Source organism: Saimiri boliviensis, chromosome X (assembly GCF_048565385.1).
Source record: "Saimiri boliviensis isolate mSaiBol1 chromosome X, mSaiBol1.pri, whole genome shotgun sequence".
NCBI classification, from domain to species: domain Eukaryota; kingdom Metazoa; phylum Chordata; class Mammalia; order Primates; family Cebidae; genus Saimiri; species Saimiri boliviensis.
Genome location: NC_133470.1, coordinates 21,615,874 through 21,635,399, shown reverse-complemented (window position 1 = coordinate 21,635,399; position 19,526 = coordinate 21,615,874). Strand labels below are relative to the sequence as shown.

The window sequence follows — 19,526 nt, the reverse complement described above, 5'->3', positions numbered from 1 at the left end:
TGGAATAGGCCTCTCAGGAGGGGCATAGTCTATCTTCTGATGATCTTCACCAGTTCAGAAGCTTAGTTTCTATGCTTTACATGCTCAAAAGAGTAGTGTTTTCTCCAAATATGAAATTATTTAAAACTGAACATGCCTTTTCAAACTAATACCTTCTCCCATCCTAAAAGGGTCATTTTTCACATTGGAAGATTGCTACTGCCAAGCCAATTCTGTTCCTACCATTCCTAACTCTCTCCTCCATTTCTCTACCATCCAAACACCTAGCATCATATTAAGCATATCTCATGTGCTAATAAACACCAGAAAATGTGATCTGGCTGATTTAAAGTCTAACCTGAGGCTTGCAAATAACGACAAGTAAGTCATTTGACCTGCTTCACTAAGTCTGGGCAAAAATATGGTTACATGCTTTTATTTCTTCAGTTAGTTGTTTGAGTCTCACCGCTCCCCCCATCAGAAAATCATGTATCTCCTTTTTGAGGTTTCTCCATCCCTATTGCCTAAAACTCCTAAGGGTTTCCTTAGCTCACAGGGAGTCAAAAAGATAACTGAGCTCGAGGCATCTACCACTGCTGTTGCTTCTTGCTGTCACCTTGAAGACAGGTGCAATACAGTTCAGTGATGATAATATCTACCTCACAGAGTTGTAGAAATTAAGTGAGCAAATACATTTAAAGTGGTTAGCATATCGATGGATACATGGCACTAAGTAGGTACTCAAAGATTTAGCTCTTATTGTTATGTTTTATGTAGGGTCTAGATCAGAGGATCCCTGGAAGCCTCTCAGCTTTGGCAAATGGTAAAGTTAGCTCAGTCTCTGCCCTTCCCAGAATCCTCTATCTTACTCACACTGTCCTGAAGTTGATCTGCCTCTACTATATGGAAGAGGCAGAATCTAAAGAGCAGAGAAGTGTTTATAAAGCAAATGATTTGTTCTGGCTCAGAGAAGGAGTTTTGTTTTGTTTTGTTTTGTTTTGTTTTGTTTTGTTTGTTTGTTTTTTAATTGTAATCTGAGGTTTTTGGACTGAAAAAATACTGTCTCAGGTCACAGGGCTGGTTGGTAGTAGCTGGGCCTTAACTAAAGTCTTCCTTAATGTAGAGCTTGATCAACTCAAGAAGTACCCTGCTGTGCTTTAGAAAGCAATGCTCTGAAGAGCAAGGCTGTGGCTCATTTATTTTTACGTAATTCCTATTCTGAGCACATTGCATTGTACATAACAAGAAATAGCCCTTCTCCATATCAACTGCTGTTAAAGATAGTCACCTGTGCACATGTGCAAACCCAAGCACATTCACACACTTAGGAATCCCCTCTGCCTTCCATCTCTTTGGTTCTCCTTCTTCCCTACTTTTAGGCCATAATAATTAAGAACAAAATGCACAGTGCATAGAAACCTTTTCTTCCCCTTTGAGTAACTATTGTTGCTTTACAACTTTCCCTATCTCTGTTTTAATTACCAGATTTTACATCCTCAGGAATACACTGTTCTTGGAAAATGGCAACACCTTATTTCCTCTTTAATAAACTTTGTGGCTAGCACATAAAAGATCTCCAAATAGAAATTTATTTTAGGTCATGTGAAAAAGGTTCATTGCCCACATATATTAAAAAGTAATGAATCATTAATATAAGCTAATTCTGCTTGCCAATCCATTTACCCATTTGGATTGTGTGCTAGAAGTCCATTCATAAGTCAATTTGTGGCCGGGCATGGTGGTGCGTGCCTGTAGTACCAGCTACTTGGGAGGCTGAGGCAGGAGAATTGCTTGAACCCAGGAGATGGAGGTTGCAGTGAGCCGAGATAGCACCATTGGCCTCCAACCTGGGAAACAGAGCGAGACTCTGTCTCAAAAAATAATAATAATAATAATAATAATAATAAGTCAATTTGCTTGCTTCTATAGGTAACTATATTATTCATTATTATTCATATTATGTATAATAGTGATAATAATAACAGTAATAACAGCTACAGTTTATTGAGTACCAGGGATGTTACACATATTATCTCTGCTTTTCACAACAGCCTTGCAAGACGAATAGCCCATTTTACAGATGAAACTGAGGTTCAAATAAGTTAAGGAACTTGCTTTTAAGCACACAAAGTCAAAAGTATTTCTTGCCTGAAGTATAGCTTCTCCTAAAGTGGTAGTGGTGGGCCACTCATGACTTTCCTTACTACATCTGTTGGGCCCCAGGGTACCCACCCTGGCTTGACCCAATGCCAACCAATCCTGGTTATGGCCTGATTTGAAAAGATGAACTTGGCCAATCAGATTCTCCCTTAGGAATTTGAATTGGGAAACATGGAAAGAGGCAATAAGTTGGTAGGAGCAGGAGCTAGGGATGAAGGGCACAATGGAAAGTTGTTAAAGGAGTGTTGTAAAGGGAGACTGAGGAGGCCATGATGGGCTGGACATAGCAGAGCTGAAGCTGTGGAGCAGTGGAAGGCAGGCAGTGGCTTTAATGCAGTGGAAGGAAATACAGTCAATGCGGGTGGGACAGAAAGGATCACGTGTACAGAGCAGCCAAGTTGGCGCAGAGCACTCTGACAACCTGGGGCCATGTTCTGCCCCTTTCTTCCTTTTCCACAGTTTCTGTTCCAGGGTAGTCTTAAAAGAAATCCTCCATCCTTTGAGCTAATGTTAGTGAATGTCAGTTCCTTTCAACCAGAAGAGCCAAATTCAAATACATGGCCAGTAAATGCTGGAGAGGGGATCTGAACCCCGGTTTTGTAGCTACAGAGTTTCTGTTCTTGTCACTGCGCCTCTTTGCCACATTACAAATGCCACTGTGGTTTACCATAGCCTACAAGGCCACCATAATGTATCCGAAAAAGAGCCAATAGTGAACCCAAGTTTCCTAAATCCTTGTCTCAAGTCTTGGTTTGCTTCCAAAGCCCTGAAGGAGAAAGTGAGGGCTAAGAAAATCTCATAACTGGGAGGTCTCCAGACAACATTGAGCTTCTAGGGTGGAAGGGACTGCAATGAGGAGAGGGAAGGGGATGGGAAGGGCTCGGTTCTCGTCAGTACAGAGAATGGGGGCTCCCCAATGGCAGAGATTATTGGTCTTATCCCTGCTTCTATCCCCAGATTCCAGCATAGTGCCTGCAACATATTTGAATGAGTGAGCGAATGGATAAATAAATGGCAGAAGTGAGTCACAGCCCCTGTTCAAATGTATGGATCATTCTTCAGTCTAATGTTCCTAAGTTAAGGAACACATCTTAAACTGTCTCCATCTCTAAGAAACAATTCATGTAGTGCTGTGAATAACGGTGACTAATCAGCTTTAGCTTTAACAATCACAAAGATGAAGTATTGGTGACTGTATTCATGGCACAGTTCAAAGGCTACAAATGGGCAACTCTGAATTGCATTTGCCTTGTTTACAAAAACACCGCTTGCTTTGTCTTCATCTATCTGAAGAGAGTGACGTTTTCATTTTAAGAGGCTGACTAAAAAATGCAAGGCCACTTCCTGGGCAGGTTTCCAAGTGACTACATCTTTCTCGCAGCGTTCCCCAGAGCCTCAGCCCAAGCTGCCTAGGGCGGGGCCTCTAGCCGCTGGTCGCTGTTGAAGCTACCACAGGAGAAGTCATCTGCAGCCTGCCCGAATTGCTGTGCTTTTAGACCTTCCAAAGGCACAGATAACAGCTTTGGCCTTTGCATCGAAAGAGACATCAGAGCTTGTCATTGGCCAAGCTGGTGTGTGTGTGAAATACAGGTGATGTCACGCCACACTTCTGAGCATGGCATTCTTTCCAGCCGAGTCTCCTGGGTGTGGGTGAGTGTAAATGTTTGAAGACTGCCCTCGTTGGTTGTGAAATGTTTGAAGCTGGGTGTTGTGACTTTCCAAGGGCATGACTTGGCATATTTCTTAACCCTAATGAGCCTCAGTTTCCTTTTTGTGAAGTAGAGATAGTATTATCCTATACTCTAGAAGTATAGAAGTATCTATTCATCACAGGGGGCTGTGAAACCTAAAAGGAATAACACCAGAGTATCTCATCTGGTACCTAGCATAGTATAGACACTGAAGAGCTTTTATTATTTCTGAAGCATCAGTAGAAAACAAACAAAAAGGTTTCAGTGATGATGCCCTATTTTTATTTCTAACAGTACAGTATTTCTCTGAAAGACTCAGTGGATATATTTGACTTCTTAATCATACCTGTGTAGCCAACAGAAACAAAACTTCAGAGGAAGTTAGTGCCAAAAGAAAGTTTGTTAGACTGTATTCCCTTTCTTTTTCTCCCTTCTAGACCCTGACGGCACCTGCTCCATTTGCTGATGAAACCAACTGCCAGTGCCAAGCACCCCATGAAAAACTGACCATTGCTCAGGCCCGCTTAGGAACACCAGGTGAGGCTGTATTCCTTTTTCTCAAATGGGCCCTGGCTTGAAATTTAAAGTATCAGAAACGGGCTGGGCACGGTGGCTCACACCTGTAATCCCAGCACTTTGGGAGGCTGAGGTGGGCGGATCACCTTGAGGTCAGGAGTTTGAGACCATCCTGGCCAACATGGGGAAACCCCATCTCTACTAAAAATACAAAAATTAGCCAGGCATGGTGGGGCATGCCTGTAGTACCAGCTACTCACTTTCGGAGGCTGAGGTGGGAGGACTTCTTGAACCCAGGAGGTGAAGGTTGCAGTAAGCCAAGATTGTGCCACTGTATTCCAGCCTGGGTGACAGAGCAAGATTCCGTTTCAAAAAAAAAAAAAAAAAAAAAGTATCAGGAAGGCCCAACATTATTTGTACAGCACCACTTGCTTTCAATCAGAGAGTTGAATTTAGAGATGATAACACAGTGCAAGAAGGGTAAACACTAGAAGTGATAAACCACACCAACCACAGGAGCCGGGGAAAAAAAAAGATGTATCCGAATATGGGGAGTTTGAGCCTCAACTTTGTCACCTGTTAGTTCTACAACCTGAAGCAAGTCACTAGAAAGATCTGAATCTGTTTCCTCGAAACAGGGACAACAATACCTACCTCAAAGTTTCTGTGATAACTAGACTCTTTGAAAGTACCCAAGCATTTTTAAAACCATGAAGGCATATACAAACCCAAGCTAATATAATTATTAATATTAAAAGTCTGAATTTTTTAAAAAGTTTCAAATGTGCCTTTAAAAGAGTGAGTTGTGCTATAGAAGTTTGTTCATTCATTCATCCCTAAAGCATTATGCCGGAAGATGGATAGGGAAGATACTTGGAAAGAATGGTAAGGTACCATCTCTGTTTTTCAAGAATTTTCATGATAAAGAGACAAGACAACTAGATGTGAAATAAAAAACACTAGTAGCATACGTGCACGTGCTTAGGGGTTAAATCCTGCAAACAGATGATAATTTATTCTTAGAGAATGGCAGACTCATTTGGCCTGAGTGGTCAGGCAAGACTTCCGGGAGAGAGCAGAACAGACCTTTTAGGAGAAGTGAGATTTGGACTGTGTGGGCAGAAAATGTAAAGGTATTGCAGGCAGGTGGAAGAGGAATAATGAAGACACAGAGAAATTGCTTCAAGAGTAGTAAGCAATTTACCTGTTTGTGGCACTGTCTTGAGTGTGCCCTCAAAAAAAAACAAAACAGCAGAATTTGGTGTCTGATAATGCTCTTCAAAATTATAGTTTTTTTGTTTGCTTTTTTGTTTTTGTATTTTTAGTAGAGCTGGTTTCGCCATGTTGGCCAGGCTGGTCTTGAACTCCTGACGTCAAGTAATCCACCCATCTCAGCCTCCCAAAGTACTGGGGTTACAGGCGTGAGCCACTGTGCTTGGCCTAGATTATAGTTATAACTGGACTCTCTTACCATATCCTACAGTAGCCATATTTTGTGACAGAATAAAATTGCCTACAATATGTTTTACAAGTTTAGAATTGCCCAAACAGGGGCTGGGGTACAAATTCTAGAAGAGGTAATGACAAACCCGACCCATAGCTGTCAGCTTTTTGACCTTGTTTTTCGGGTCAGAGGGGTGATGAAACCTCAAGAGAAAGAACAGAAGAAAGCAAAAAAGACATCAGAATTGGCACCTTTGGTCTTAGTTAGTCCAGCTGTGAAGCTATGAACATACACGGTGTTGGATGTATTCTGATACATGAAGACTCATTCTTCTGTCTTGACATAAAGGAAAAGTCCAGGAGATTGTTTCATAGGGTCCTTTTCATTAAAACTGCCTTTTTTTCTTTTCTTTTTCCTTTTTTTTTTTTTTTTTTTTTGAGACGGAGTTTCGCTCTTGTTACCCAGGCTGGAGTGCAATGGCGCGATCTCGGCTCACTGCAACCTCCGCCTCCTGGGTTCAGGCAATTCTCCTGCCTCAGCCTCCGTAGTAGCTGGGATTACAGGCACGCGCCACCATGCCCAGCTAATTTTTTGCACCTTTAGTAGAGACGGGGTTTCACCATGTTGACCAGGATGGTCTCGATCTCTTGACCTCGTGATCCACCTGCCTCGGTCTCCCAAAGTGCTGGGATTACAGGCTTGAGCCACCGCGCCCGGCCTGAATTTAAACTTAATGTGGTTGGTGATTGCCTCCTGTTTGGCTGTATGGTAGGTGTGTGTTTAACGTTTTAACCAACTGCCAAACTGCTTTCCAAAGCGGTCATACCACTTTAAATTCCTATCCACAGTATCTGAGTGTTACAGTTGCTTTGCGTTCTCACCATCGCTTGGTATGCTCAATTAAAAAACTTTTTTTTTTTTTTTTTAGGCATTCTAATGTGTGTGAAGTGTTATCCCATTGTGGTTTTCATTTGTAATTCCCTTATGACTAATGTTATCAAGGATCTTCTTGTGTTTATTTGCCATCCTTGTATTTATTTTCTTTGGTGAAATGTCTGTTCAATATTTTTGCTTTATTTAACTGGGTGGTGGGTTGTTCATCTTACTGAGTTTTGAGAGTTCTTTATATATTCTAGATACAAATCCTATATTTCGCAAATATTTTCTCCCAGTCTATGACTCACCTTTTCATTTTTGTAAAAATGTCTTTTGAAGAGCAAACGTCATGAGTCTCACAGGCTGCATTCAAGGTGTCACCTCAGGATCAGTTCTCATCTGGAGATTTACTGGTGTTAGATCTGCTTCCAAGCTCACTCAGGTTGTTACCAGAATTTATTTCCTTGTGACTGTAAGAGCAAGGGGCCAGCTTCTTACCAGTTGTCAGCCAGACGCCACTCTCAGCTCCTAGAGGCCACCTGCAGGTCCTTGCCATGTGGCTTTCTCCATAGGCCCTTTCGCAACATGGCAGCTTGCTTCTTCAAAGCCATCAGTGGAGAAAGAGAGTGAGTCTGCTAGCAAGATGGAGTCTTTTTCTTTTCTTTTTCTTTTTTTTTTTTTGAGATGAAGTTTCACTCTTTTTTTTTTTGAGACGGAGTTTCGCTCTTGTCACCCAGGCTGGAGTGCAATGGCGCGATCTCGGCTCACCGCAACCTCCGCCTCCTGGGTTCAGGCAATTCTCCTGCCTCAGCCTCCTGAGTAGCTGGGATTACAGGCACGTGCCACCATGCCCAGCTATTTTTTTGTATTTTTAGTAGAGACGGGGTTTCACCATGTTGACCAGGATGGTCTCGGTCTCTCGACCTCGTGATCCACCCGCCTCGGCCTCCCAAAGTGCTGGGATTACAGGCTTGAGCCACCGCGCCCGGCCCGAAGTTTCACTCTTGTTGCCCAGGCTGCCCAAGATTGTTGCCACAATCTTGGCTCACTGCAAACTCCAGGGTTCAAGAGATTCTCCTGCCTCAGCCTCCCAAGTAGCTGGGATTACAAGCGTCTGTCACCATACCAGGCTAATTTTTTTGGTCTTTTTAGTAGTTACAGGGTTTCACCATGTTGGCCAGTCTGGTCTCGAACTCCCATCCTCTGGTGATCCACCCGCCTCAGCCTCCCAAAGTGCTGGGATAACAAGCGTGAGCCACCATGCCCAGCCAAGATGGAGTCTTAAAATGTGACATAATCATGGGACTAACATCTTCCACCTTTTCCATAGTCTACTGGTTAGAAGCAAGTCACAGATCGCACACACACTTCAAAGGGAGGAAATTACAGAAAACATGGGCACCAGGAGGCAGAGATCATTGGGAACCACCTTAACATCTCTCCACCATAGCCATGAAATAGTTGTACTCTAACATCTTTTTTTGGTTTTGTTTTCAATTGACTTCCGGTCATTGCCAAACCTCCAGCTTCACAGGTCAGTGGTATCTCACATAGACGCTCTGGAGAGTCCCTAGATGCCTAAAACGATGTCCAGAAAAATCTCAAACAAAAGATGAAAACGGATCAACATACAAACTAACTAAAAAGCCATATACTCTTTTTTTTCAAATGAGACAGAGTCTCGCTCTGTGGCTCCGGCTGGAGTGCACTGATGCGATCTTGGCTCACGGCAACCTCCACCTCCCGGGTTCAAGTGATTCTCCTGCCTCAGCCTCCCGAGTAGCTGGGATTACAGGCATGTGCCACCACACCTGGCTAATTTTAAAAATATTTTTAGTAGACATGGGGTTTTACCATGTTGGTCAGGCTGGTCTGAAACTCCTGACCTGTGATCCGCCCACCTCGGTCTCCCAAAGTGCTGGGATTACAGGCGTGAGCCACCGTGCCCGGCCTATACTCTTTTTTAAAAAAAGCTTTATTATAGAGTATTTCAAACACCCACAGAAGTAGAACAATATAATGAACCTTCCTGTGCCTATCACTCATACCTAACAGCCACCAACCAATGGCCAGTCTTGCACCATGCACACCTTCATCTATTCTGTCCTTTTGAATGGTTTGAAACAAAATCCCACACTTCGTAGCATTGTGTATATATGTCTGAATAATAAGAACTCTGGTTTTTTAAAACATAAAATAATAAGAACTCTGGCTTTTTAAAACATAACCACTGTATCACGATCTTACCTAAAAAAATTAGCAGTAATTCTTTGATATCACCAGATATCCAGTGTTCCAATTTCTAATTATTTTATGTCATCATTTGTATACAGCTTGTTTGAACCCAATCCAAATAATGTCCATACTTTACAGTTGGCTGATAATATCTTTTAAATCTCTTTCAATCTGCAGATCCCCCTTTGACTTCTCTTTCTTTCTCTCTCTCTCTTTTTTGCCTTGAAGTTTATTCGTTGAAGAGACGAAAGATCAGGGTTGTTTTTTGGTGGGGGAGGGGAGTCCTGGAGAGTTTCCCACAAAATGGAAATTGCTGACACACCACGGTTTTTAAAAGTGAACTTATTGCAAAATCAACTTTGTAAATACTCTTCAGATTTACTAAATGGCCTTTTTCTCAGTAATTACGTCTTCTTTCTTTACTTTTCTTTCCTCCCTGCTTCCTGAATTCATTTATCTTGATCACCTCTGAATAAATAACAAAAAGTTTTACAAAACTGCCATCTGCTTTCCCCTGGGGTTTATATATCTTAAAACAAATTTTACTCAATTGAATTCAAATTGAATAAGAACATTGAAAGCAAGGCTCCCTCATTAGACAGTTTGTTATTTCAAAGCATTTTCTATTTACTGCGCCTTATTTAGAATACAGTATAATCCTATGAAGGCAATTCTGTTTGTTCAAAATTGTGTATAATTGGAAATAATTGCAATTCCCAATCCAACATAAAGTCTCTCAACTTTTTTTATTAGAGAAATTTAATTTATTAGAAACATTGTACCATCTGAGTCTATTAATGTAACATTTCTTTATGTTCCAAATTAATGAGGTTGCATTGCATCAAGAAATAGTCACAATTTTCAATCTAAGTTTTAAAGATCATTCAACAGAAATGGGCATTGATTTCTGTCTTTTTAAAAAAAATTACTTTTATAACATCAATGTAATACATGCATATATATATATGTATAATACATATATATATATATATACACATATATATATTTTTGAGACAGGGTTTATCTCTGCCACCCAGGCTAGAGTACAATGGGGCGATCTCGGCTCACTGCAACTTCCGCCTCTCGGGTTCAAGCTATTCTACTGCCTCAGGCTTCCGAGTAGCTGAGATTACAGGTGCCTACCACCACACCTGGCTAATTTTTGTATTTTTAGTAGAAACGGGGTTTCACTATGTTGGCCAGGCTGGTCTGCCTGCCTCAGCCTCCCAAAGTGCAAGGATTACAGCCTTGAGCCACCACGCCCGGCTATTTTTAAAAGTCAGTAGTACCCTTAGCTTATATATATATAAAAAAAAACTAGCGGTCCCTTTCCCTACCTTCTTTATCCTGATTTTTATTCCCTGTGGGCACTCAACACTTGACAATCAACTTTCCAAAATGTTGTTGACTTTCTTATCCATTGTCATTGCTTTTCTTGTTTTCTCCGCCCTTGGAGAAAACAAGTTAACTTTTAACTTTATCTTTTACCTCTTAGTTCTTTAACTTTTAACTCTTAGCAATTGTTGTGGTGTTTCTAGGGGGAAGTAAAGGTAATGTGTGTATTCAGTTCACCATATTTAACTGATAGTCCTTGTACTTCTTTTTAAAGAACACTATTAGCTCAGCCTATAATTCCAGCACTTTGGGAGGCCAAGGCGGGTGGATCACAAGGTCAGGAGTTTGGGACCAGCCTGGCCACCAGGGCGAAATCCTGTCTTTAACAAAAATACAAAAATTAGCCGGGTGTGGGGGTGGGCGCCAGTAATCCTAGCTACTCGGGAGGCTGAGGCAGGAGAATTGCTTGAACCTGGGATTGCGCCACTGCACTCTAGCCTGGGCGACACAGCAAGACTCTGTCTCAATAAAGAAATAAAGAAATAAAAATAGAACACTATTATGGCCACTTATGTCTCTTTCCTTCTCACTGTAAGAATAAAATGTCTCTATGTTGTTTGTAGCCATGGAGAAAAGGTGATAAAGGTGCTTAAAATGAGAGCATTTTGATATGAGAAACTACTTCTTTCTCCTCTCATCCATTTTTGGATCCTCTTCTTGGATTTTCTAGTTCCTTTATGGAGAGTCTAGAAAGGTTTCAAGATTGGCAAAGTATATAGAATTTTCTATATAAACGTAGCAGGGATCTTCCAGACTATCAGGATGGGGTTATAACAGAGCTGCAACCAGCCGGGCGCGGTAGCTCCTGCCTGTAATCCTAGCACTTTGGGAGGCCGAGGTGGGTGGACTGCTTGAGCTCGGGAGTTCACGACCAGCCTGGGGAACACGGTGAAACCCAGTCTCGACTAAAAATACAAAATTAGTCGAGAATGGCAGCTTGTACCTGTAATCCCAGCTACTCAGGAGGCTGAGACAGGAGAATCGCTTGAACCCAGGAGGTGGAAGTTGCAGTGCGCCGAGATCACACCACTGCACTCAAGCCTGAGCAACAGAGCGAGACTCCATCTCAAAAAAAAAAAAAAAATAGAGCTGCAACCTCCTTCCTCCAACCAGTTAAAAAGAATAATTTTGTGTGACTTGTTTTGTCTTGTTCCTCCTCCAGAAGGCCTATTTCAAATTGATGGAACTCTATACCCAATTTCCCTCAGTGACTTGAAAGGGATGGGTCTTTGGCCTGGCTGAGCAATAGTGTTACCCGCTGTCTCCTGGCTCCCAGGGGTGCTGTACTGAGGTGTGTCCCTCTTCCTCTTGGAAGCACTTTTTAGAGCACTGCATGCCACTGTCTGTGTAACTTCTTCACTTCTGACCTTTCTCCCTGGGAAGGACTGTAGTGTTGGCTGCTCATCTTCAGCCCTGAGCACCACTTCTACATGCAACATTACACCCCGACTCTCCTCCCTTTGAGGCATGTGTCCCTCATCTCTTTATTTTTTTGAGACGGAGTTTCGCTCTTGTTGCCCAGGCTGGAGTGCAATGGCGCAATCTCAGCTCACAGCAACCTTCACCTTCCGGGTGCAAGCAATTTTCCTGCCTCAGCCTCCCAAGTAGCTGGGATTACAGGCATGCACCACCACGCCTGGCTAATTTTGATTTTTTTTTTTTTTTTTTTTTTTTTTTTTTTTTTTTTGAGACGGAGTTTCGCTCTTGTTACCCAGCCTGGAGTGCAATGGCGTGATCTCGGCTCACCGCAACCTCCGCCCCCTGGGTTCAGGCAATTCTCCTGCCTCAGCCTCCGGAGTAGCTGGGATTACAGGCACGCGCCACCATGCCCAGCTAATTTTTTACACCTTTAGTAGAGACGGGGTTTCACCATGTTGACCAGGATGGTCTCGATCTCTGGACCTCGTGATCCACCCGCCTCAGCCTCCCAAAGTGCTGGGATTACAGGCTTGAGCCACCGCGCCCGGCAATTTTGTATTTTTAATAGAGACACGGTTTCTCCATGTTGGTCAGGCTGGTCTCAAACTCCTGACCTCAGGTGACCCGCCTGCCTCAGCCTCCCAAAGTGCTGGGATTACAGGCATGAGCCACTGTACCCGGCCCCTCATCTCTTATTATACCAAAGAGGTTAGGGAGACGCCTTACAGTGGTATGCTAGTCAAGGTTTAACAGCTGATCCTCCAGAGGGAAATAAATCCTGATTTGTAGCATTTGCCAATTTTTGTTGTGTAAGCACTCTACCATGGCTGACTTCAGGCTACTGAAATGACTTGGAGTTGGGAAGAAAGGTGTAAGGTGGGCCATGTGAGCAGATTCTAGTACATCACTGCCTTTGGGAACAGGGACTTTGGATCTTCATTCAGGACTGCCAGACTCAAGGATGAAGTCAATTGTCTTTTCCATGGAGCTCCTCAGTTACTCTTGCTTATGTGTTCCAGCTGGACTGACTGCTGGCTCAGGCACCTAGACTCCACCCTGGGTCAAGAGAACAGCCCAGTGCCCTGTGTTTGTCTCTTCTGTTGGCTAAAAATGTGTGTTCCCTCTGTTGATCTTAATTTTGTTATGTTTTTGCTCTGCTTTGATGTCTTCAGAAGAACCTCTTTTTAAAATCAATTTCATGCACTGATATGAAACTGATGGTATGTAGAGATTGTGTCTTATCCAGAAAGTTTCTTATGACTGATGGACGGCAACTGGGATTCCTCATTCTGCAGTTCTGTTAATAGTGTTTTCTTTCTCCCACAGTGGACAGGCCTGTCAGAGTATACGCCGATGGAATATTTGACCTCTTCCACTCGGGTCATGCAAGGGCCCTTATGCAAGCAAAAACACTGTTTCCCAACAGCTATTTGTTGGTAGGAGGTAAGAAGTGCTTTTTTTTTTTTTGTCTAGAAACTCTTATAGTATGCTTTCTGAAAAGGGCCCCTTTCACAGTTCCATCAGAAAAATCTGACATTGTTAATGCTTCCAATTCAGCCCACACTGGCTCACTTGTTCACTGCCTGAAATTTAAAATGACATTTGAAAAACCATAGGGGAAGTTGCATCATGGGATTGTAATACCCTGATCCTCAGAGAGAGATAGACTGATAGTACCACCAAGGGCAAATGCTTCATGTTTTCCGTCAGTGCCTTTCTCCTAGTGTTTAAGGTTTGATCCAATTTATGTTTCTAAAATTTTCTAGTGGGATAAGAGAAGCAATATTATTCTGATTTCACATCTCAAAGAACTGAAGGGAGTTAGGATAATGAAGAGCAAAAAAGGTCATTATCTATTTCTTTTGTGTGACCCACAGCACATAGGACAATGTTGTGCTAACACTAGTGGCTTGTAATAACCCCACTTAGTTGAATTGGTGGCAGTGTGTTAGAGACGTGGAGATTTATATACCCAGGTAATCTCGGTTCACAATGAAGGGACCAACTTACTCACTAAGTCTGTGGAAAGAGAAGGATCATTAGATGTGGACTGAAATTTTCCTCCACCAGGAGGTCTAACTACTTAAATTTGGGTAAAAGGGACAGTACCTGACTAGGAAGACCTGTATCGCTTCTGGAAGGAGCATATTCATTCATCGTAATCAGGTTTTGTGGCATATAAACTAGGCACCATCAAGCCTTACACCTCTACTGGGAGAAAAACAAAGTACTGATAAGAGACTACATAACTGGTTTTTAAAGCATTTTGTTACTTCTGCAATTAAAAACTACTTGTTGTTTGTTTGTTTCTTTGTTTGAGACGGAATCTCGCTTTGTCACCCAGGTTGGAATGCAGTGGTGCCATCTTGGCTCACTGCGACCTCCGCCTCCCGGGTTCAAGGAATTCTGCCTCAGCCTCCTTAGTAGCTGGGATTACAGGCACGTGCCACCACGCCCAGCTAATTTTTTTTTTTTTTTTTTTTTTTTGTATTTTTAGTAGAGATAGGGTTTCACCATGTTGGCCAGGCTGGCCTTGAACTCCTGACCTCAGGTGATCCACCCTGCCTTGGCCTCCCAAAGTGTTGGGATTACAGGCGTGAGCCACCATGCCCAGCCAAAAACCACTTGGACATTTAAGAGGAACCATTCTGCAGATTTTGCCAAGGGTGGTGACCACAGGACCATTGAATGAAGTTCTTTCTAGAAGAAAGAAATGGTAAAAGGCAAGGGTTACTGGGTAAGTCATACAGAGGGAACCCAGCCCTTGCTCACTTCCCTTTAGTCTGAAAACCATTTATTGAGAGAGCACTACCACCTGGAGTCTTCTCCTAGGCTACTAGGACCTTGGAGGGACCTCTGCAGTGTTTCGGCTTCAGTCATTTGCGTGGCCTAAGTTTAGAGGTGCTTAGGTGTGGGTCACAGTTAACAGGAACACTAGCTGGTGGCCCTGGGTTATCACGTTAAAGGTAAGATCAAAGGAAATGTGCAGCTTTCAGTATATTCTTGTAAATTGGAGAAGGCAGACAGTTAATATCAGCAGCTCTCTAGGTCATTAGGCAACTATGATTTCAGTGATTCACTGAATGATTTCTTCATCTAACAACTTTTTTTTTTTTTTTTTTTTGAGATGGAGTCTTGCTCTGTTGCCCAGGCTGGAGTACAGGGTGCAATCTCAGCTCACTGCAGCCTCCACCTCCTGGGTGCCAGCGATTCTCCTGCCTCAGTCTCTTGGGTAGCTGGAATTACAGGCACATGCCACCACATCCAGCTAATTTTTCATATCTTTAGTAGATACAGGGTTTCACCATGTTGACCAAGCTGGACTCAAACTCCTGACCTCAGGTAGTCCGCCTGTCTTGGCCTCTCAAAGTGCTAGAATTACAGGTGTGAGTCACTGTGCACAGCCCCTTCATCTAACAACTCTATTGAACTCTTACTATGTGCCATTTTTCTGTACACTGGAAATGCAGCTATGAACAAAACAGACTGTCTGTGTCCTCAGAGAACTTAGAGTCTGAGGGAGAGGCAGTCACTGCGCACTAAACAAGTAAATATGTAGTAGTGGTACTATGAAGAAAGATAGCATAAGAGAAAAGAGTGACTGGGTGGAGGAAGGAGGGATGTTTTAGGTAGAAAGGTCAGGGAAGACCTCTCTGAGGAGGTGACGTTTGTGCAGAGACCTGAATGAAATAAAAGCACTCAAAAGCCAGAACATCCAATCTTCCCTGTGCAACGTTCTCACCAGTCAAGATGACAGTGTGGGACAAGCAGAGAAGACATGGTGACTCCAGTGACATGTTAGTTTTTTGATTTATGCATCTTTTTTTTTTTTTTTTGAGACGGAGTTTCGCTCTTGTTACCCAGGCTGGAGTGCAATGGCGCGATCTCACCTCACCGCAAGCTCCGCCTCCTGGGTTCAGGCAATTCTCCTGCCTCAGCCTCCTGAGTAGCTGGGATTATAGGCACGCGCCACCATGCCGAGCTAATTTTTTGTATTTTTAGTAGAGACAGGTTTCACCATGTTGACCAGGTTGGTCTCGATCTCTCGACCTTGTGATCCACCCGCCTCGGCCTCCCAAAGTGCTGGGATTACAGGCTTGAGCCACCGCGCCCGGCCTCTGATTTATGCATCTTAAGGAGGCTTTCCATAAAATTACAGATTATTTCATACTCAGATAAATTAATATGGGCAGAAGTTTGGAGCCAAGAAATAAAGCCAAAAGAAGGAGAAAATTTCCAATAAGAAATCCTGGACTTTTTAGCAGCTATAGCAAAGAGGGTCACAGAGTCATTCTATAACTCTCAAACTTTAGAAACTGAATTGTGCCATCTGGAAGAACTATTTTTCCTGCCTGAGTTCTGAGATAACTGTTTCAGAGGGTCACTGTGTAAGGGGCATTAAATAATCCAAAGAACAATGTCGTCTCTACCAGGTTTACAAAGAAATTCAGATACTCCCTCAATGGTTATTACATGGGTTGTGGAAGCCAAGGGCATATTAAACTACTAGGATGACCATGAGACCGTATCCTTTATTAAGTGACAGGGATTGGAGTACAGATAGAAATAAAACAATACAACATGAAGCTATAAAGAAATAGTACCTAGACTTCTAGGGAACAGTGACAGAGTAAGAGTGAAGGCTGGACATGGTGGTGCATGTCTGTAGTGCCAGCTACCCAGGAGACTGAGGCAAGAGGATCACCTGGGCCCAGGAGTTTGAGGGTATAGTGAGCTATGATCACACCTTTGTGTAGTTACCGCACTCCAGCCTGCACAACACAATGAGACTTCATCTCTAAAACAAACAAACAAGAAAAACACCAACCATGGACAATAGAAACAATAATAAATAATTTCAGTGTGTTCTTTTCTCTATAGATTTCTTATTCTTATTATCTCATGTAAAATAACTGAATGGTAATACTATGAAATATCTTCTAACCACTCTATTAATAAAATTCAGTGACATCCTGGTTGGGCGCAGTGGCTCATACCTGTAATCCCTGCACTTTGGTCAGCTGAGGTGGGTGGATCGTCTGAGGTCAGGAGTTCGAGACCAGCCTGGCCAAAGTGGCAAAAACCTGTCTCTACTAAAAATACAACAAAAAATTAGCTGGCCATGGTGGTGCACGCCTGTAGTCCCAGCTACTCAGGAGGCTGAGGCAGAAGGATCGCTTGAACCTGGGAGGTAGAGGTTGCAGTGAGCTGAGATCGCGCCACTTCACTCCACCCTGCGTGACAGAGCAAGACTCCATCTCAAATAAATAAATAAATAAATAAATAAATAAATAAATAAATATAACAAGTAAATAAGTAAATAAAATTTAGATATCTGCTCCTTAAGTCGTTATAAAATATGTAATTTCTGGAAGACTGTAAGTATCAATCTTTTAAAAATTAATAAACTTTTTAAGAGAATTTTTAGGTTCACAGCAAAATTGAATGGAAAGTACAGCAAATTCCTGTTTACTCTTTCCTGCACAGGCATAACCTCCCCTATTGTGAACATCCTGCCCCAGCCTGAGGCATTTGTTACAATCCATGAACCTGCACTGATACATCATTATCACCTAAAGTCTGGAGTTTACATTAGGGTTCATTCTTAATGTTATACCTTCTATGAGTTTGCATAAAATTATACATTGTCCAAACTCATAGATGTACATGGTATAATGACAGGTATCCATAATAATAGTATCATACAGATACTATTTTTACTGTCCTAAAAATCCTCTATGCTCAACCTATTCATCTCTTCCTCCCTGTAACCCCTGACAATGATTGTTCTTTTTAGTATAGTTCTACTTTTTCTAGAACATCATATAATTAGAATCATACAGCATGTAGTTTTTTCAGACTGGCTTCTTTTACTTCATAATGTCCCATTTAAGGTTCCTCAATGTCTTTTCATGGCTTGCTAGATTATATCTTTATTATTATTATTATTATATCTTTTTGCTGCTGAATAATATTCCATTGTCTGGATATACCACAGTTTATCCATTCATCTGCCAAGGGACATCTTGGTTGCTTCCATATGTTGGCAATTATGAATGAAGTTGCTATAAACATCTGTGTGCAGGTTTTTTTATGGATATACATTTTCAATTCATTTGGTTAAATACCAAGGAATGTGATTGCTAGATTGCATGGTAGGAAGAAGTTTAGTTTTGTAAGAAACTGCCAAACAGTTTTCCAAAGTAGCTGTACCAGAAGCGGGTATAGCTCAGAAGTAGAGCATTGGACTGTAGATCAAAGTGGCTGTACCATTTTGCATTCCCACCAGCAATAAATGAGAGCTTCTGTTGATTCATGTCCTTGCCAACATTTGGTGGTATCAGTCTAAAACACTGATACCACCAAATGATGGCAAGATTTTCCCATTGTAATAGGTATATAGTGGGTTGTTTTAGTTTTCCATTTCCTACTGACATATGATGTTGAATATTTTTCATAGGCTTCCTTGCTACCTGTAGATCTTCTTTGGAGAGGTACCTGTTAAATTCTTTAGTTGATTTTAAAAAATCAGCTGCTTGTTTCTTATTGTTGAGTTTTAGAGTTCTTTGTATATTTTGGGTAAAGTCCTTTATCAGTTGTATAATTTTCAAATATTTTCTCTGAGTCTATGTCTTTTTTTTTTTTTTTTTTTTTTTTGAGACAACGTTTCGCTCTGTTGCCCAGGCTGGAGTACAGTGGCATAATCTTGGCTTACTGCAACCTCTGCCTCCAGGAGTGATTCTCATGCGTCAGCCTCCCGAGTAGTTGGGATTACAGGCGTGCACCACCACACCTGGCTAATTTTTTTATTTTTAGTAGAGGCGGGGTTTTGCCATGTTGGCCAGGCTGGTTTAGAACTCCTGACTTCAGGTGATCTGCCTGTCTCGGCATCCCAAAGTGCTGGGACTACAGGCATGAGCAACCGTGCCCAGTCCCTAGTCTGAGTCTTGTTTCTTCATTCTCCTGACATTGTGTTTTGCAGAACAGAAGTTTTTAATTTTAATGAAGTCCACTGTATCAATTGTTTCTGTCATGGTTCCTGCCTTTGGTGTTGTATCTAAAAAGTCATCACCATACCCAAGGTCATCTGGGTTTTCTCCTATAGAGTTTTATAGTTTTGTATTTTACATTTACATATAGTTTGGCATTTTACGTTTGATTTTTGTGAAGGATGTAAGGTTATGTCTAGATTAATTTTTTTTGCATATGAACGTCCACTTCCAGCACCATTTGTTGAAAGGTCTGTGTTTGCTTGCCTTTGCTCCTTTGTCAAAGATGGGTTCTCTGTATATTTGTCTGGGCCTATTTCTGGGCTTTCTGTCTGTTCCATTGATGTATTTGTCTATTGTTTCTGCCAATACCACACTGTCTTGATTACTGTAGCTTTATAGTAAGTTTTGAAGTCAGATAGTATCAGTTGTCTGGCATTTTCCCCTCCTTCAATATCATGTTGTTTTTTTTCTGGATCTTTTTCCTTTCTATATAAACTACTTTTTAAATTTATATATATATATATATATATATATATATATATATATATATATATATATTTTTTTTTTTTAGACGGAGTTTCACTCTTGTTACCCAGGCTGGAGTGCAATGGCGCGATCTCGGCTCACCGCAACCTCCGCCTCCTGGGTTCAAGCAATTCTCCTGCCTCAGCCTCCTGAGCAGCTGGGATTACAGGCATGTGCTACCACGCCCAGCTAATTTTTTGTATTTTTAGTAGAGACGGGGTTTCACCATGTTGACCAGGATGGTCTCGATCTCTCGACCTCGTGATCCCCCCACCTCGGCCTCCCAAAGTGCTG

At 42.0% G+C, this 19,526-nt stretch overlaps 1 protein-coding gene across 4 annotated transcripts in view; it reads left to right on the top strand.

Moving 5' to 3' along the window:
• Positions 1-19,526, top strand: part of PCYT1B (phosphate cytidylyltransferase 1B, choline) — a 121,917-nt gene that overhangs the window by 59,258 nt on the left and 43,133 nt on the right. For all 4 annotated transcript variants that reach the window (XM_003924084.3, XM_074391754.1, XM_003924083.4 and 1 more), the window contains 2 exons: positions 4,268-4,367; positions 13,042-13,158. In XM_003924084.3, coding sequence (XP_003924133.1) covers positions 4,268-4,367; positions 13,042-13,158 — 217 coding nt within the window. The remainder of the gene's footprint in view (positions 1-4,267; positions 4,368-13,041; positions 13,159-19,526) is intronic.